This window comes from Rosa chinensis, chromosome 7 (genome assembly GCF_002994745.2).
Source record: "Rosa chinensis cultivar Old Blush chromosome 7, RchiOBHm-V2, whole genome shotgun sequence".
NCBI classification, from domain to species: domain Eukaryota; kingdom Viridiplantae; phylum Streptophyta; class Magnoliopsida; order Rosales; family Rosaceae; genus Rosa; species Rosa chinensis.
This window is the reverse complement of record NC_037094.1, coordinates 44,763,042-44,783,598: the sequence shown is the minus strand read 5'-3', so window position 1 is coordinate 44,783,598 and position 20,557 is coordinate 44,763,042. Positions and strand designations below refer to the sequence as shown.

At 40.6% G+C, this 20,557-nt stretch overlaps 1 protein-coding gene and 1 pseudogene across 1 annotated transcript; one reads left to right on the top strand and one right to left on the bottom strand.

Annotated features, from left to right (window-relative positions):
- Window positions 1-8,492: 8,492 nt before the first annotated feature.
- Window positions 8,493-12,720, top strand: LOC112177038 (histidine biosynthesis bifunctional protein hisIE, chloroplastic). The gene is made up of 7 exons (XM_024315204.2): window positions 8,493-8,591; window positions 9,009-9,062; window positions 9,916-10,100; window positions 11,383-11,628; window positions 11,717-11,812; window positions 11,920-12,071; window positions 12,285-12,720. The coding sequence occupies exons 3-7, from the start codon at window positions 9,930-9,932 to the stop codon at window positions 12,487-12,489; spliced, it is 870 nt and encodes a 289-aa protein (XP_024170972.1). The 5' UTR covers window positions 8,493-8,591; window positions 9,009-9,062; window positions 9,916-9,929; the 3' UTR covers window positions 12,490-12,720.
- A 601-nt stretch (window positions 12,721-13,321) lies between these two features.
- On the bottom strand, window positions 13,322-19,024 carry LOC112177037 (annotated as a pseudogene).
- Between the last annotated feature and the right edge of the window lie 1,533 nt (window positions 19,025-20,557).

Here is a 20,557-nt window from a genome sequence, read left to right as displayed (position 1 = left end):
GTTGAACACATTTATTGCCTTGTTGATTGGTTGCCTTGTCATTATTGCAGGCCATTAAAGCGACGCGACGATTGGTCTTCTGGAGGCGGTTGATGGGGGTGGTTGCCACTATAAATAGGTAGAGGGGGGGAGGTATGTTGATCATATTTTCAACATGGCGTTTTTCTTGTTTATCATTGTGCTCCTGCTTCTAAAATCTTCTCTTCCTTTGGGTGGTGTGTGTTTCCAGATTTCTGGGCTTTATAGCTTAATCTCACCTTGGGTTATAGGCTTTATAGCCTAATCTCATGAGGATTCGGCATCATCACCCGCTTGGGGATTGAGCAATCTATGCCCCTGCGGAACTGAAAACCGAACCAAGTGAGAAACCCAAGGACTAAGATCGCTGGAGGGGCGGCGGCCTACAACGATGGAGATCGGGTGGCGATACGGCAGAGAGTGGTGCGGTGCAACTGCCCCCCAGTCTTTCCCACCGGAACCCGACCAGCCTATCAATCTTCCAATTCAGTGATCTTCCGGGGCTCCTCATTTTCCAAAGAATCAAACTTGGTTGGAGCGAGCTTGTACCGGACTCGGGAGGACAAGCGAGCATAGTTGCATGTGTATCGCATTTGTATGAATATGTAATATGTTGTGTATCGCAGTTTGTATGAAGTATCAATTGTTGTATCGCTATTGGCCGCAAATCCTTTTACAACAAACATCCCCTTTGGAGTATGGATCGTCTTTCATTGTACTATCGCTTTTTTATTTCTATATGGGTCTTTCATTGGGTATCGTTCGTTGCCGCAGTGAAGTGTGAGCTGGAGTCGCATTTTAGGGCAAAAGGCATAGTATGATATCGATACTTGGGGCGATAGCGAGTGGCAAGCCTTTGACGTTGGGCGATTTCATTTGGCGTGGTATCTCGTCAGTGTTAGCCATTGCTGCCTTTCATGTACGGGGCCCATTAATCGCAATGTGTCGTGTGGTGATAACATTGATCGTGGCGATGTATCGCATGGCGCTTATGTTATTCAAGCATAGGAGCATTCATTGATGGCGCTGGATCTCCTATTGTTAACATTTGTTCGTTTCAGCATGCGTCGATGGCGAAGTGTCACATATCGTTATCATTCATTCATTGATGGTGAAGTAGCGCATATCGTTAGCATTCATTCATTGATGGCGAAGTATCGCGTATCGTTAACATTCATGCATTGATAGGAGCACATTGATGGCGAAGTATCGTGTATCGTTAACATTCATTCATTCAGTTGATTGCGACTGGCGGCGCAAGGGTTCGCGAGGGACAGTATTGTGTTGTATCGACGGAACCGGCCTTGAGCGATATCGCATTGACATTAACATTCATTCATTGATAGGAGCACGTTGATGGCGGAGTATTGTATATCGTTAACATTCATTCAGTCAGTTGATCGCGACAGGCGGCACAAGGGAGGGACAGCATTGTGCTGTATCGACGGAACCGGCCGTGAGCGATATCGCATTGACATTAGAAAGCGCGTAGGCAATAAGTTGGGATTGCTATACAGCGTGCCCTTGCCTGTGGCGTGTTATGATGGCCAAAGTAAGGCCTATGGCGATAATGACAGGAGAAATGTTTGACTGATCCTAGATCGAAAGGCGATAATCGTTAGCATTCGTTTGATACAGTGGGTGGGTGTGGCGAATAGGAGTGTTGTGTTCGTTGTGATAGTATTCAATGCATAGGTAATATCGTATCATTCAATACTGCGTGAAGGCAGCTGCAAAATATATTTGACTAAGAAAGGTAAAAGGATATAGTATTGATGCTTACAAGCATTTTTTTTTTGGGGGGGGGGGGGGGGGGGGGGGGTGATAACATTGCGGAGACTAGTCTAAATTCCTTGCTCTACCTGGGATAGTAGCGGAGCTGCTGGGCATTCCAAGGATGTGGGAGGGCGATACCATATGCTCCCCTCAAGTAGAAGGTAGCGGGCCCGACGGCCCCAGTGATTTCGTAAGGCCCCTCCCAGGTGGCCTTGAGTCTTGTTGGGGTTGGCATTTTCTCCTTCATCACCCAGTCCCTGACAGAGAGGAGGCGAGGCATGACTTTGGCGTTATAGTAGCGAGCGATACGCTGCTTGTTGTTGATATTTCAGAGATGGGCTCGCTCGCGAAGTTCTTCCAAGAGGTCAGAGTCGAGGTTCAACCTTTCCCAGTTGGTGAGTGGGTCGAAGCATGCGACCTTCTCGCTATGAACCTCCTGCTTGACAGGGATCACGGCCTCGGTTCCAAATGATAAGCAGAAAGGGGACTCGCCATTGGCCTCTGTTGAGGTCGTTCTTATCGCCCATAGCACCTCGGGGAGTTTTTCGGCCCATAAGCCCTTGGCATCGTCGAGCCTCTTCTTCAAGTTTTGCTTGATTATCTTATTGACAGCTTTAACTTGGTTGTTTGTTTGCATGTGTGCAGAGGAGGCGTATCGGATCTGTGTGCCGTACTGGCCAACAAAGTCCCTGAGCATATCGTTATCAAACTGGGCACTATTATCAGTGATGATTGTCTCAGGGATTTCGAAGTGGCAGTAGATGTTCTTCCACAGGAAGTTAATTACCTTGGAAACTGTGATAGTGGCTAAAGCCTCGGTCTCAACCCACTTGGTGTTGTAGTCCACTGCGACAATGGCTAATTTTAGCTGTCCAGGTGCTGTTGGGAATTTGCCAATGAAATCCAGACCCCACTGGCAGTATGCCCAAGGGACGATGATGATCGAGAGCGGTGCCGATGGTTCCAAAGGGGAGTTGGCGAACTGGTGGCTCTTAAGGCAGGCGCTAGCAATACGTTTCGCATCTTGTTTGATTATAGGCCAATAGTATCCCGTATGCAGTGCCTTAAACGCTAGGTTTCTCGCGCCTGCATGGTTGTCACAAACTCCACTATGCAGCGATAGCAGGACTCGTTGCCCCTCTTCGAGTAAGATGCACTTCAACAGGGGGGAAGGACCTTCCCTTCCTGTATAGTTTGCCCTCCTGGACCGTGTACAGCATTACTCTTCTGCGGAGCCTGGTGGCGATATTCTTGTCCTGGGGCTCAATACTCTTGGAGAGGTAGTCGATAAATAGGTCCATCCATGAAGGCGGACGCTCGCTCTCGGTCAAGAATATTTCCGAGAATGGCTTATCGATACCTGACTTGTCCAGGATTTCTAGCTTGAGATCTCCCATATTGGTGTTTGGGAGCGATATTGCCAACCTGGCGACAGCATTAGCCTTGCTGTTCTATGCCCGGGGGATCAGAGCGATTGTATGGTTGGTGCGACATCGCTGGAGTAAAGCCTTGGCGAGGGATTGGTAGTGGGATAGATGTGGCTCCTTGGCATGGAAATCGCTGCCGACTTGGTTGACGATGAGTTGGGAATCACTAAAGATTGCCAGTCTCGTGACTCCTAACTCTTTGGCCAACTGGATGCCAGCGATCAGTGCTTCGTACTCGGCTGCGTTGTTTGAGGCCTTGAACTTGAATTGTAGTGCATACTTGTATGTGTTCCCTTATGGGTTAGTCAAGACTACCCCGGCGCTACTGAGCATACTGTTGGAGGATCCATCGACATGAAGAGTCCATACGGGGTTGGTGTTGCGATCCGAGACAGTCTCGCCCAAGGATTCGACATCCTCTCGAGGTATGAATTCAGCAATGAAATCTGCGGAGGCTTGCCCTTTGATGGCCATACGCGATGTGTAACGAATGTCGAACTCCCCAAGTTCAATGGACCATTTTACCAACCTTCCTGAAGATTTCGATTTCTAGAGAACTTGTTTCAAAGGCTGGTTGGTCAAAACATGTATGGTGTGTGCCTGGAAATATTGCCGTAATCGTCGGGCAGCTGTGAGGAGTGCAAGGGCTAATTTCTCGATATTAGAGTTCCTGGATTCGGCATCGTTGAACCCCTTGCCGGTGTAATAGACTGGCAGTTCATTTTTGTCCTCTCTTCTGACCAGGCCAACGATGATCGCAGTAACTGATACTGCGAGGTAAATGTACAGGACCTCTCCTGGGATGGGTTTGGAAAGAGTAGGTATTGATGCCAGATAGTTTCGGAGGCCTCGGAAAGCCTTGTCATGCTCGGGTCTCCAATTTATCGTTTCGGTATTGTGAGTTTTGAGGAGCTTGAAGAATGGGGCGCACTTGTCGGTTAGGCGCGATATGAATCGAGCAAGAGCGACAACCTTCCCAATGACGAACTAGACTTCATTCCTCATCTTTGGTGGTGCCATATCGAGGATTGCATGCACCTTCTCAGGATTGACCTAGATGCCCCTCTCGCTGACTATAAAACCCAAGAATTTTCCGCCCACTACGCCAAATACGCACTTGTGTGGGTTGAGTCGCATACCGTATTGGAGTAGGATGTCGAAAACGATGCCCAAGTTTTTGATGTGACCTTCAATGGTGACCCTTTTGATGAGCATGTCGTCCACATATACCTCCATTATCTTACCGATATGATCTGCGAACATGTCGTGAACCAGTCTCTGGTATGTGGCCCCGGCGTTCTTTAGGCCAAATGGCATTACCTTGTAACAGTACAAACCCTTATCGGTAGTAAAAAGATGTGTGCTCCTGATCGGAGGGTTCCATGGTGATTTGATTGTAACCAGAAAAGGCGTCCATGAAGTTGAGGAGCTTGTGGCCGGTAGTGGAGTTAACCAACTGGTCGATTGGCAATAGAGGAAAGCTTTCCTTTGGGCAAGCCTTGTTCAGGTTGGTGTAATCGACACACATGCGCCATTTTCCATTGGGCTTCTTTACCATTACAACATTGGAGAGCCATGTCGGGTAGGAGACTTCCCTGACAAACCCGATGTCTAGGAGCTTCTTGACCTCGGCCTGGATGGCTTTGTATTTTTCTTCGGTGAACGCCCGTCTCTTCTATCGGACAGGGGAAACATCTGGTGAGATGGTGATTTTGTGGGTCTGCAGGTCTGGCGATATTCCTGGCATATCGGTGTACGACCATGCGAACACTTCCTGTCTGGTCTTGAGGAAGGCGATCAACTCCGCTTGGAACTATGGATCCGTTTTGGACCCGATCTTAACTTTCCTTTCCAGGTGTACATCGGATATGGAGACCGATATCAGGTCTTCCAAGGCATCTGGTCTCGGGTGTTTTAGCTTGCGCCTATCGTCCTTCTTTTTTCTGCGTGTGTCGTGGGCATCGGGGGTCTCGGGATCCTCCCTTGGATCATCGGGTTTGTCAGAAGGAAAGGGCAGGTTTGAAGTTAGGAGTACCTCTCGTCTGCCGTTTCCTCTGGCGACTGTCAAGGAGTTGCATTGTCTCGCGAGCTCTTGATCGCCTCTGACTGTGAGGATGTCACCCGGGGTAGGTATCTTCATCATAAGCATATATCCCGCCACAAAGCATTGGAGTCCCCAGATGGCATCTCGCCCTAGGATGACGTTGTAGGAGGAGGGTCAGTCGACAACGATAAAATGTGTGGTCATAGTGGCGATAGTGCTTCCTCCCCCGAGTGTGATCCGCAGGTTGTCGGATCCCAAGGGTTGCATCATTTCCCCTGCAAAGCTAATCAGGGGCTCGTGATCTTGACTCAGTTTGTTCTTGTCCCGGTTGAGGCCTTCGTAGCAGCTACCGAACATGACGCTGACCGCCCCGCCGCTATCAACCAGGACTCGATGGCAGCGATAGTGATCGATGACCATGGTGATCAAGAAGGGGTAGTTATGGTGCTTTTTTATAGTGTCCTCGCTGCGATTGAAGGCTATCAAGTTCCATTCCACTTGTGGGGTGTGGCAGCTGTGGCTGAGTCCCAATATCTCCTGACCCCGAGGGCATTGGCGCTTTTGCGCATGGTGGGTCTCAGGTGCTCTTGGAGCACCACCATGTATCGTTAGGATCTACCCGTAGACCTCAATGGTGTTAGCGCCCGTGGCGAGAGTGCGATATTGCTAGAGAAATTTGTCCCTGAGCTCCTGGAAGCTATCGATGGAGTTGGGAGGAAGATTAAGGAACCACCGTAGGGCCTCATCAGTTAGGGTTTCCTCGAACGCATGACATGCCATTGCGTCCGTGTATCGGGTACCATGTAGGATGGATTAAAACACTTCTAAGTGGTGGTAAGGGTCTCGGGTGCCGTTATATTTCTCGATCTTGAAGGGTTTGGCCTCCGGTGGGCGCTTCTCAGCCTGTATTCGGGCAGTGAATGGTCTCATCTTTCCCTGAAAGCCTGCCGTGCTCGGTTGCCAACCGGTCTTGCTTTCGGCCAGAGAAAAGGATAAGATAACCTCCTTCTACTCAGCTAATTTCACCATATTTTCGAATCCGATCGAATTGGTCAACCATCATCACTTGTATACTTTCTTAGTTGACAGATGGCACAACGACCGCGAAACATGTTTATTTTTTCACATCACGTCTATAAATATTTCATAAATGGATATGCGTGAACATAAGATAAAAACTTCAATTTTAATTACAAAGACGTTGGCCTATACCAATTTGCCTCCTAAAGTTGTAGAACTTATGCATTGTATTTAAATTGTTGAGGTTCATTCTAAAGCAAACATGAAGTAAAAAATGAATTTGGAGAAACCAACCGCTTGATTGAGAGATTGTAATGTTTTATGGTGGTTGTAAAAATTTCAGCCAATTTAGTTCTCGTTTCGAATTCGATCAACTAGGTCAAACTTAATTACTCTTATAAGCCTATATTTATATATCATACACTCCAAAAAGCAATCTCTATCAATTCAAATAAAATGGAAAAACTGACTATTGGATGAGATTATTATAATAAATTATAAGTGTTGTGAAAAATTTAGCTAATTTCACTATATTTTCTAATCTGATCGAATCGGTCAACCGTTGTCATAACATGTAAAATATATATGCACATATTTTATATAAAAGTATGAGAACGTCCTATTTCATCATAAGTCAAATTACAACAAATTCACACTCATACAAAGAGACACACACACATATAATGATGATGTGGCACACTGAAGATTTCCAAATATATGTGCTGGGCCTTCTAGATTCCCATCAAAACTGAACTGCCTTCACTTAAATTGCCATAACTCCCTCTAGAAAAGTCGGAATCGCAAACCGTAAAATTCTTCAGAAACTAGACACATGGGGCTTTTCGTGCATATAGGGTACAACTCCTAATTCTATCCGAGAAGTTCTCAGTAATTCAGCGAAGTTCGGTTCTAGACATGAACTTGTAAAAGATGTTGCAGATTTCCGTCCAAGCAGAACTGTCTTCATTTAAATTGCTATAACTCCTTTTAGAAAAGTCGGAATTGCAAACCGTAAAATTTATCAGAAACTAGACACACGGGGCTTTCCGTGAATATAGGGTACATATCCTAATTCCATCCGAGTAGTCATGCCTCAGCCAGTGTTGTCGGTTTTTTCATTCCCTAAATGTCAAGATGACCCAAGAGGTCCAATTGTAGGTGCTCGATCCGAATTCAGCCCGACCAAAAAAATCAATTTTTGGCCCTATTGTTATTTAACTTGGTTTTTTTTTTTGTTTTTTTTATTACAAAATGTTTACACACACCAGAAGATTTACGAATACTTTCCTCTAGTTTCTGTTATGAGTGAATTTCTATGGCCTCCTATTTGATCTAATCTAAAAAAAAGCCCTGTGAAAGCGGAGCTATACTTAACGTAATTGGCCTGAGCGTTTCACACTAAGTAAGCAAGCTACCTTATTTATGTGTCCAGCCTCTCTTTTCTCAGTCTCGGTCTCGGTGCTTGATCCTGAAGACTCGGATCCAGGGAGGGAAAAATACCGGTATCCTAGCTCCCCTTGGTGTGTGTAAACATAATAAAAAAAATGGTTAAATACTATTTATTCCCTGAAATTTCAAGGAAAAAACAGTTCAGTCTCTGCCTTTTCAATTTCACACGTTTACTCCCTCATCTCTTAATTTTGAACCAATAGGTCCATTCCGTAAAAAAACTCTATTAAAATGTCTATTATACCCTGAGTTCATCTTTTTTCTTTTTCTTAATTTATTTATTTTTATTTTTTTTCCTTTTCTGTTTATCTCTTCTTCTTCCACCTCTCTTCTCCTTCAACACCAAAATTTCTAAAGCGACCAAATCAATCCGAAACACAAAACCTCTCTTCATCTGCTCAATCAAAAAAAGGAAAGAAAAAAACCAAAACAAAAGAGAAAAAAAATCTTTTCAAAAAAAAATTTTTAATTCATTAAAAAATTTGAGGGTAGAATAGACATTTTTGGTTGGAGAATAACAAATTGGACCTATTGGTCTAAAATTGAGAGATGAGGGAGTAAACGTGTGAAATTAAAAAGGCGACTGAACTGTTTTTTCCCTAAAAATTCAGGGAGTAAACAGTATTTAACCCTAAAAAAAATAAAAATAAAAAAAAATAAAAAAACCAAGTTAAATAACAATAGGGCCAAAAATTGGTTTTTTTGGGTCGGGCTGGTTTCGGGTCGAGCACCTACAATTGGGTCTCCTGGGTTATCTTGGCATTTAAACCCTAAATGGGGATGAAAATGCCGACAACACTGATACCAGTGTTGGGCAGAAGCCGGTGGTGGAAGTAGGGACTGAGCCAGAGAAAAGGGTAAGATAACCTCTTTCTACTCCTCCTCTTTCGTTTCAGAGTTAGAGTTGAAGTAAATGGCAATTGTAGGATGACAAAGAAGAAGAAGAATGTTCAAGTAGAGAGGACAAACAACAAAGGTATCGTAATCAAACTAGTAAGCCATCTTGAATCCTGAGGATGTGCTTTCTTTCTCAAGATTCAAGATGGGGTTACTAGTTTGATTAAGATCTGACGTTGTTTTTTGTTTCTCCTCTGCTTGGACACTCTTCTTCTTCTTTGTCATCTTCCTCAAGATTCAAGATGGGCTTGGCTTACCCAGTGTCGTCGGCATATTATTAGACCCAAATAGAGAGGCTACCCAGATCCATAATATTATGAATTTATGTATAAGAGAATCTATAACACTGGCTGTTCTCGGCTTGTATTTTTGTTCAGGCATTGTTTTTGGGTCCCTCTTCAAATCCCAACAGCACCACTCAGCAGTAGCAGGCAAGCCTCTCCATCACTTATAAAGAGTTTTGCTTTGCTTTCATGCTTGACTGAATTTCAATACCATAAGCTTCTTTTATATTTTGGGAATAGCTGTTTTGATTGGTGTCTAGAGCTTCTGCTTTGTCGGTTGAGGTTTAGTCTACAACTTTTTACTACATATGCATGGTTTTGTGTGTTTCTGGTAGGGTTTGAAGGAAATATGGGGAAAATGTGTTTTAGTAGAGATAACAATAAGAGGGAAGGGGTTTAATCAAGCCTATTTCGTAGGAGTTTTACATGGAGTAAAAACACTCGAATCAGATAACGGTGCCATGCAATCACAAATAGTCAGTGACAGATTGATGACCAACTTATTCAATCCGGTTCATGTAATAAAAACTTACTCTTACTTGACTCTGGTGTGAAATCATGACAAAATTTAGTAGATGTCTCTCAATTAGATGTTAGGTCAGTGCATAATCTATTGTTAGTTCTTACATTTTCATGTCTGAATACTGCGTGAACCGTTTTCTTTCTTTGCAAGATTTAGACATCAACATTTGATGTTGGTATGTCAGGATGGAACTTTAAAAATTATTATCATAAATCCCTATCTTTACTATCAGGTTTATCTGATTATTTGCACGCTTTTTTTTTTTTTTGTCTCTGCCTCATTTCCTCTGAAGATTTTATTTTTGAGAGTGCCTCGTGTTTTACTTTGATTTTGTAGTATCTGTTCCGGATATAGATGCTCTTCTCTCTTTTTGTTTTCTTATTATTATTATTATTATTTTTTTATTTATTTATTTTTTTTTTTATTATTTTTTTTTGTATTGGTGAGAATAATTTCATCTTGCTTTCGTTGTCACAGGAAGGTTCATATGAATGGCAAGTTCACAGTTCCACTATCTGCAATCGGTCAGAGTTTCTTCCCCGTCTCCGCTTTCCATATCTACTTCATTTGATCATGGTAGAGTGAGTTTCCAAAGAAAGGGAAATTGTCTTGTTTATGCTTCCACCAACAACTTCAACAGCGACCTTCACCTTCAATCAAAGGTGCCTATTTATGTAGTAATTCCATATTGATTGTCAATTTTGTCAGGTGTATGCCTTGTTCACTGTGATGTGGTAGGGACTGGCACTTGTCTAAAACAAAAAACCTGTGAATGATATTAAATGGTTGGTTTTCTTTTACTCAGCAGATCCTGAACCTGTCAACCATAACATAAAACAACATAAATCATTTATCACACATGATTATTTCTTCTTCTAGTTCAATGAGACTCCCACTCTTTAACTAGTGATAGTGTCTAATGTATTGTGTCTACCAAAGCCTAATGTGGTAGGGACTGTTACATGTCTGAAAAACATTTGATACAGAAGCAAATGCAATGGAGTTTCTCATTATAACAAAGTTTTCTCTTCAAAGTATCCATCATTGCCTTTTAGTTGATGAATAGCTATATTGAGCTACCTCTGGCCTTTTCATACCGACCCCTTTTCCTTAACTGTACGTGTTATTCACAAACCATATACTTGTGAGTTTCCTTTTCCTTGGCCAACCAGGTATCGTCACAAATGTAGTTAGATAATTGCCATGTTAGAATCTAAACTTACTTTTCAGACTTCTTATCCGAGTGCACTTTTAAATCATAAAATTACAATACCGTCGACATGTCAATACATTGTCTACCATATATTGATTAGGGCGTAGGTCGAAGCATTACAAAGTTTGGCAAAAGAAAGAACAAAATTTTCTCTAGTGAAGTCTTGGTTACCATGTATTTGTCTTAGTGTGTTCATAATTCAGCACTCTATCTGATGACACTCAACTAGTTTCAATTTTGTAATCCATGAGTTTATACTTATTCTTCTTCTTTTTTTCTTTTTTTTTTTTTCCCATTCATCATGTTTATATAGATCCTGTTTGTACATATATTTTTTTCTTAGTTTTGTAAGAACCTCATCTGTGGCGATTTACCACCTATGCCCTATTCAATATGTGTGATTTACCACAGACGCAATTTATTAGTTTTTACTGATTTTAGTTTATCATTTTCAATCACACAGATGCAATTTATTAAATTTTACTGATTTTAGTTTATCATTGTCCTTTTTTGCTTTGGATGAAGTTTCTTGTTTTCATATTAACATGCACTTTATTTTTCCACCTTCGTTTGAATAAGCTGTTTAGTCTATGTCAAACTCATAGAAGTTGGCTTGTGTTTTTGTCAGCCATGACTACTCCCATGCAAATGAGTTGTGTTAATCTCATTTGTTAGTCATCTTTTGTCCTCTCTTTCCTCTTTCTTCATAAAAACTTTGGGAATGCTTTCAGGTCGAAACAGTGTTAGACAGTGTAAAATGGGATGACAAAGGTTTAGCGGTTGCAATAGCTCAAAATGTTGACACAGGAGCCATCTTAATGCAAGGTTTTGCAAACAGGGAAGCAGTGGCTGCAACAATCTCCTCCCAGAAGGCCACATTCTACAGTCGGTCGCGATCAACACTCTGGACAAAGGGAGAGACCTCCAATAATTTCATTAATGTCCATGACATCTTCCTTGATTGTGATCGAGACTCTGTATGTTGTTGGCCCAGTCTTGTTGAAACATATTTGCTAATATTTGCTTTTCGTGCTCGTATTACCTTGACTTGGTACTTTTTCTCAGATAATATACCTAGGGAAGCCTGATGGCCCTACTTGCCACACGGGAGCAGAGACTTGCTATTACACCTCGGTGATTGATTTGTTAGAAGATCAGCAGGTTTTCAGCCTTAAACAATTAGAATAAGATTACTATGTCTTATATTATTCTTCATTACGCAGGTCAAATTACACTGTTTTGTAAGTGATTCAGATAATCTGTGACAGAGCGGAGGAGATAAATTCCCTTTGACCACTCTGAACTCTTTAGAATCTACAATTGCAAAGCGAAAAGGAGAACTAGAAGTCCCACAATCTGGAAAGCCCTCATGGACGAGACGACTACTACTTGATGAGAAATTGTTGTGTTCAAAAATCAGGTATGATGTTATGCGAGTTTTAATGAATGCATATTCTTTCTACTTTCTGAAGATAGTACTCAAAATTTATTCAAGAAATCAACAAGTTATTAAAGGAATTAGAGAAGTAATATGTATACTGGCAATGTATGTGTATATACTTGGAACACTATGCTAATACATAATCTATGTTCTGTATTTTCACGAGCTGTTTGTTTTCTTCTCTCACTCTAGGGAAGAGGCAGATGAGCTATGTCGAACATTAGAGGAGAATGAGGATAAGTCACGTACTGCCTCAGAGATGGGAGATGTGCTCTATCATTCCATGGTTCTGCTGGCCCTTAAAGATGGAAAAATGGAAGATGTTCTAGAAATTCTACGACGTAGATTTTCTCAGTCAGGTATCGAGGAAAAGAGAAGTCGCAAGACACAAGGCTAGACACAGACTGTATTCTATCAAGTTTTGAGACATTCAAAGTTTAGATAGTCTGTTTGTTATGATTTAACATTCTTCACCACCGTCGGTGGTATTTTTGCACCTAAGTTGGTAGTTTTGTACTGATGCCGTTACTTTGATACTGTTTGGATTGAAAATCATCAAATTCTAAAGTATTGTGATAAACCTGTTTCCAGATCTACCCAGAATGAAGGATCACTTGAGAAGGGAATATGTTTCAGAGCCCGAAATTTATATTCTTCACCACATTTTGCAAATTATGATCTCTTGAGATTATGAATAGTGGATTCCAGGGCTGGGACAAAAAAGTTGCTAAATCAGAGTCTAGTAAAATCGTTAGGGCTCTCGGCTCCCTACTAAATTGAAAAAGAACTTGATTATTTCAATTCCAAGGCTCCCTGCCCTTGTACTGAAAGACAGATTTTATTAAATTAGGTTTGTGAGAGTTTGTAATATACATGTCTTCAGAAATAGTGGTGTCCAAAAGAGAGCTGATCGGTAGTTTGCTTATATTTATTGAATATTGAATGTGGATTGTTGAACATAAACAACTACCCATAACTACATGAATGAAACTCAAAATGAAAATATTGACCTAAGTTAGGTGTCACGCAGTAAATTGAAGCGTAAATAACGTTCTTTATGGTATTGTTATCTCCTAGAAACCCTTGATATCATGAATCTGCAGATTTGCTTTCATTTCTATTGGTGATAAAATTAGGAAAATTACACAAACATCACTAATCTGCACATAGGATTCTCTGATTGTTCATGATACTCCAAAATTTCCTTTCCAACTACGAGTACGCCTATCGCACTTAAAAGCAACACAAGAGTGCTTTTTTTTTTTATTACATTGGGGGGATCAAACCTATAATTCATGCAATGTAAATAATCCATGCATTATAAATCCAGATAGGAAAGATGAATAATTACAATAATTCTTAAATCTTTTTCTGAACCTTCAGAAAGAACTCCTTCCCAAATCTGATCTCTTCAGCTCCATTTTTATTTCTTGATGATTTATAGTTGAAACTTCAATAGACTAGACCAAGACATCTGTAAAAAGAAATAAAGCAGGTAAAAGTACATGGTAAAGATTCCTTCTCAGTTTTGTACTTAAACTTTTTTGCAGTTTAATTAACTGCAAGCCAAATCCCGAACATGACCAGTAGGAGACTCAACAAGCTAAGAACCAACAAACCCAACCAAAAGCACAACTAAAACTGTAGGTAAACCCTCTTGATGAAGACCCTGTGCAATTGCAGTAATGCCCTCTGCTTCTCCTCCTGGGATAACAAGAATATGTAAAAAATGTGCCAAAAAAAAAAATTCAGAAAGAACATGGGGAAGATAAGTACTTTGGAAGATCCAAGTCCTCCTGAAGCGTCTTAATCTCATCTTCGTGCTGAAGCCTCAAAGCTCTCAGTCTAGTAACTTAGACATATTAGACCCAACCCAAGTTTGAGCTTAAAGCTGCATGAAGAGGCAGTCAGGAAGATTGACCAACTGAAGGAGAGATAGTATGCATGCAGAACCGAGGCATTTTGGGAATTTGCAGACTCAGCTGACACAAGCACAAGAAGACATTCAGGTATTGAGAACTAGTGTTGGGAACAGGTACAAGAAAGCATTAAAAAATGTGTGTGCAAATTCCCAACTTCGGTGTTCCATTCCTGAATGATTTCTTGTAATTGTGTCAATTGAGTTCCCAAAGTCCCAACACTGGTTCTCAATAGCTGAACGTCTTCTTGTGCTTGTGTCAATTGAGTCTGCAAATTCCCACAATACCCTCAGTTCTGCACGCAAACTCTTTCTCTCTCGTTCTTCAGTTGCTCAATCTCCCTGATTGCCTCTTCCAACTATCTCTCAACTTGTTTTCAGCTTGAAGTTGGATCTGCCTTAGCTCTTCACTGTGTTTAACTTTTAGACTTTGTTCCATTTTGTCATGTTCCTGCTGAAAAGTAGACCCACAAATGAAAGTCAATAATGTTCTCCTCCATATGTGGCAAACTAGTTAGTGTAGTTAAGAACATAGTCAGAAGCATGCAACAGAAATGCCTCAGAAACTTCCCAAATCAAAACTGAGCTACTTAGAACAGGGCCAAGGGTAAAATTAGGATTAATTTTATGAAAAGAGTTGCCCAGTCGCTAACAAAATTGCAGGTAGGTTATATAGTAGAATTATTACTGGTGCAAACAGACTTGTGTACAAAACAATTTTTTTTCTGCTTTTGTTGTTTTTTCAGCTTATAATTTACATATAGACTAATGGTGAATGCTGAGGAACGAAGAATTTGTTCAATGCAATATATGCTGAGAGGTATTTAACATGTGGAAAATAATTACTCCTCTACTAAATGTAAATGTTTGATAATGTCAGAGAATGTGTAACGAAAAAAAAAAACCATCGTGTTGTTATCAAACAAATGTATTTTCTGCAAAAAGTGATTTATCAGTTTTGTGTTTAATAGCATGCACCACTTTCCCACACATACCAGCGCAGTATGTTCCTCCTGAACACGCATTAAGTGCTGCCTAGATTCTTCTTCGCATTCTTCAAGCTTTTCTCACATTCTACCTCCCTTTCTCAAACAAGTTTTTCTGCCTGAAGTTTTAATTAAACGAAGTCAATTCAAGAACATGATTTATCTCTAACATAGGAGATAGTAATGAGCAAACCTTTTGCTTTTCCATGTCTACTATCTCCAGCTTCTCCACCTCATACTCCTTCCGGATGTCATTAATTGCCCAAGTAAATGTGTCTTAATGTCAATTCAAAAGTAGTTTAACAATCGTATGGTGTCCAGATGCTCAGATCATAAGAGGTCACCCCTGATCATTCCTCCGAGATGTGTGCGACTGATAACCACTTATCAGTCTGCTTGATGAAGCGCACAATGGTGGCAGCCCATGCTTGGATTTCAAGCTCAATTCGCTTCTCGTTTATAAACAACTCCTTCACCCCACCATTCACTGCTTCGACCAGAAGCTCAGCCACACATGCCACCTTCTTCATTGCATCATTTTTCGCCTTCTCTGCCATGATCACTCAGAGTTCAGTAATTACTCATCTCAACATTAAAGATTTTCACAACATAAAATACATACCCCAGATTGAATGTTGGGTACACTGACCGGTGAGTCCATGGAGTCGAACAGAGGTCTGATGGTGCTCCTAAAACACCTGATGATGATGCCACATGAGCATGTGCCAGTGGAAGAGGGGCGGCTGAATACATGCCTGGCAGCAAGAGCTGTGCTGATTTGTTAACAGCATTGTGTTTTGGTGGGCTAAGCTGTATTATTGCCTAAGAATGATTTTCAACCAAATCGCAACCCTTTCTGTGATCATCAAACTTCAGCCATAAAAAACTGTGTAATCTTTAGACTCTGTTTATCTGCAAAACAACAAAGGAGCCACGGAATCAGACTTTGTTCAAACCAACTAAGCAAATCAAATAAGATGCAAACTAATAACTAGAGATCACTCCAAGGTAGCAGGCTTCCCATACAATCCTTAATAAGAAAGGTTCAAACAGGTAGCAGAGTATCAACCTGTTCTAACAGACAAATGTTTATTCGGTAAGTGAGAAAGTTTCATTCAGACTTTGTTTATCAATTTTATCGTCAACTAGGCTACAAGTGATGATAATATAGTTATGGCTTATAAATTATAATCCAAGAACTGCATACCAGTACAGGTAAATAAGAAACAACAAAATTCATACTATTATCCTAACCAAATTGGCGATATTATTGACACAAACCAAACAAGAAATTTTAACTGAAAACCAGTTTCTAACCACATATACTCCTTGAGCCAGTAGCCCAGACTAAAGATACTGGTAGTCCAGAAGTTATATAAATGTCAAAGTAAATTGAAGATGTGTTCATATATGATCAATAATACTACCTCAATCGAGTATGGGAGACAGAATCTCCATAGTCATCTTCAAGCACATATCGGAGCTTCCTGTAAGCATGCCCACTCAGAATGTCTTTCTTTTGAAATTCTTTTAGCAACTTCATTGCTTGTCCAACCTGTCCTTGTCTGCACATTTCATCAAGTACTGTCTTATAAGTAATGAATTCAGTTGACCTTCGCTTCTCAATCATCTCCCACAAATACTTCACTGCCTCCTCAATCTCTCCACAAAGAGCCAAAGCATTCACAAGTGAGTTGTAGGATTTACTACTCGGGATAAACCCTTTAGTCTTCATTTCGTTGCACAACTGCTTAGCATTGTTTGTTCGGCCTTGAGCACATAATCCATGGATGAGATAATCATAGGAAAATGTGTTTGGCAGGCAGTTATAGACCACACCCATCTGATGGAATACTCTAAGTGCATCATTCACATGAAGGGAAAGAACATACCCCTTAATCATTGAATTCAAAGTATAAATATCGGGTTCAATCCCATCATTCACCATTTGCCTAAACAGACATCTTATGGTTTCCATATACATGTGATTTATGTAGGTATTACATCCCCTACTCAAAAAGGCAGTAAACAGAATATTGTATGTCCTAACAGAAGGCCTACAGTCCATGTTTCTACTATTCTTCATGTGTTTAAATATATTGACAGCTCTAGTCAACTTCCGAGCTTCTGTGAAAAAGTAGATAATGGAATTGAAAAGCGCCACAGAACCCATGTGAGAGATAGCAAGCACTTGGTTGACAATGTCATCCATCTATTCGTACATCTTAGCTACACCAAGTTTCTTTATTGTAATATGATAGCTGTTAACATCATGTTTGAACCGCGACTGTTGCGATGCCCAGTTGAACAGCTCTAAACACACAAGAGGATCATCTTGCTTAGTTATAACATCGCACAGTTCTTCAGGTGTAAATCTAGGCAACAACTGGGATACAGACCTTTGAAATTGGGCTTCATTAAGGGTTGGTTTTCTACTGGATTCTAATCTTTTATTTTCTCTCCTTCTAAAAGATTGAGATGGTGATGAGTAAAACTTATGCAATGAAAATCGCTCGTATATACCAAGAAATCCACTGGAAGCAACTTTGGGTACTATGTCAAAGTGGGGTTGAGTCAAATAGTGTATTGGCCTCAGAGTACTATTAATGGGATTCAAACTATATGAATGAGCATCCATGCTCTTCAGGTTGGACAAGTGTTGATGGAAAGGGTTTTCACAAAAGTGCTTGCTATTGAGGTTTTTGAGCGTGCAACTATTTCTGCAGCAATGTCCACGAAGAGAAATCATATTACTGATAACTGAGCAATTACCAAAAGGTGAGAAACACCGAATTCTGTACTATTGAACTTGCTAATTTGGTAGGTGTCTGTATACCGTATGGCTTTTCAGCAAGAAAACTGAAGTGACAAACAGAACAAAAAAAAGAAAATTAAAGCTCAGTTAGATAAACGACTCTAATATAATGAAATTTTATAAAACAAGAGAATCCTATCTCAAATCATCCAAACGTGAAGTTTCATCATCTAACAGATCAACACACAGCATAGACATATCAAAAGCTCAACAGAAAAGCAAATGAAGAAACAAAACGGAAAGAAATTATTTTAGGGAGACTGGGAGAAGCACTACAGCTATGGAATGGAGCAATGCTCTCCGAAATGTATGATAATACACCTGCAAATCATTACAGGTCTGCAGGCTCAACACTGTTTCTCTTAAATTACACAACATTACAAAACTAAAACACAAAAAGGAATTGTTTTGGTCATTTCAACAAACTACATAAAGGTTGATCTTCTCCCAAATCAACAACCACAATAACCATTCAAATTAGACCTTTCTATAACCACACAAAATTAATTGCATTTGATCAACAAACAATCAGATAAATCAAGAAACAGGGTGGGTCTCTCTTCCATTAGGTACAACTCTTAACTCATTGTGGATATGCACATGGAGAGATAAGAAGGAATTGAAGCTAACCCAGAATCCAAAATATGAAAAGAAATCTAAACCCACAAGCGGTTTACACTTTACACCAAAACCCATATCAAAAACACAGATACCCCTCTGGAAACAAAAGCAGCAGATGAACAATTCACCAAGGTTTAAGAAATAGACATAGACAACACACCTAGAGCTGAATCAAACCAGAAGAATGTGACATGTAACTGGAAAAGGAAAAGCTCTACAATATCAAGTCATAGACTACCTTGGATTCTCAGGAGAAGGTATGAAAGATGAGAGGATCGGATCAACTGATCAATATGTAGCTGTGGAACGAATCCCCCGTAAATATAATTTGCCTAGAGACTACAGTACACAGTGTGTGTGGAAGAGCGAGACGGAGAAGAAGGCTGCAAAGGTGAAAAACAAGGCACGTGGTTTTCAACGGGTATTTTGGATGCGGCATTTTTACCAGCGTCACATGAGTCCTGTAAGACCCCAATACTCGACATATCAATTAGGAACTTGTGAATGTTGGGACTCGAACTTGGGAGATATTTCTGTTCAAGCGAGCGCCTTGCCATCCCAGCCTGCCCCTCCTACTTGTGTTAGGGCAGTTTTTTTTTTTTTTTTACCGGGTAGATCTTCAGCTCGGCACAACCGAACCAAATGGCTCAACTTGGTATAGTTCCAATTTATGTTAAGTATAAATTCGGCTTCGACCGAACCAACTAAACTAGGGTTATTTAATTCAAAATAAATTAAAAGGCTAGAAGCCTACACGACCTTTCTTTATTTATTTTTTCTTCTTCAATCTCTATTTTATGTTTGTTCTTCTTCGTTCTGTTCTCTTTCTTGTTCTACTTTTTTTCGTTTTTTCTTCCTCCTCATACTACAATCCTCTATCTTCTCACTTGACTTACAGATATGAGGTTTATGAACCTCACCATCTATAGATCAAGAGGCTAATAAACCTCTACATATTTTATTTCATGGCTGAAGTATCGCTGAATTTTTTTCTACAATCGTTTTTCGCCTCTACATTCTAATGATCGGAGTTTTCAAATATCGAAACTATCATTTAACTCGGTAAACCAAACTTTTAGTAACTGAAGTAACTGAAAAGTTTGTGTAGGATCATGGTTACAAATCTGAGCAAACCGAACACTTTCGGTTCGATTTCGGTTGATGCTAAAAAACTCAATTACAAAGCCGACAATCCTGACTTGTGCCCAATTCTCAACCTTACTCTTTTACCTTTCGGCAATAATATTCACCTAGTTTGTGGCTTGTATGAATTTCATAGTAGTGAAGCTGATAACAGAGTTAACTATATATAGAATCTAAATGTAAATATACAAAATATGTAAGAGAGAGGATGATTTTTAGATTCACATCTTGGATGAACGAGCCCATTCACCCTATTGTGTTTAATGTACTTTTATATTAGGATTAAATGCTTGTTACTCCCTGTACTTTGCTCCAAAAAACAGTTCAGTTCCTCACCTTTTAAATTAAACAATTTAATCTTTATTCTCTCAAATTCTCACACAACAAGTCCAAAATGACTATTATACCCCTCACTTTTTTTTTTGGTCCTCTCTCTTTTTCTAATTTTTCTCTCTTTTATTTGTTTATTCTCTCTCTCTGCACGCAACTCAAGGCAAGAGCACAATGAGGTAGGGAAGCCCCAAAGAAGACACTGGTGTTTCTTCAACTTCAGAGTCATCCTCCAAAGAAGGAGGATATGGAGGAGGAGGAGGATCCCGTCGGTCTCACCTGAAGCAACAATTGCACCATCGTCGTCACTGGAGTTGCTCCAATTCCCCAACTCATCACAAATGCCTCACCATCGAGGATTTTGCCAGAATCGCGCTCCTCAGCCTCCTTCGAGTAAGTTCCTTCTTCTTCTTTCCGATCTTGAATCCTGGGTTGCAGGTTGAGCTGTGAGCTCATACGACTCACCATCACAGCAACCTCCATCATCGTAGCAAAGCAAAATCTGAGAAACTCAAAATTGGGTTGGTGGGCATCATCGAATTCAAGCTCCAAGTTGTACTCTGAGTTCTCCGGGTCGAGGTCGTTATGGCCGACATCACCGTTTGGGCTGAGAAGGAAACCAACATCATCCATTTTATAGGTCAAATGGAGC

Bases quoted from the DNA above. Each gene is read 5' to 3' on its own strand.
- LOC112177038 (XM_024315204.2), top strand. From the start codon at position 9,930: ATGGCAAGTTCACAGTTCCACTATCTGCAATCGGTCAGAGTTTCTTCC. The intron at 11,629-11,716 runs GTATGTTGTTGG...ACTTTTTCTCAG, and splicing joins TTGATTGTGATCGAGACTCT to ATAATATACCTAGGGAAGCC. The intron at 12,072-12,284 runs GTATGATGTTAT...CTCTCACTCTAG, and splicing joins TTGTTGTGTTCAAAAATCAG to GGAAGAGGCAGATGAGCTAT.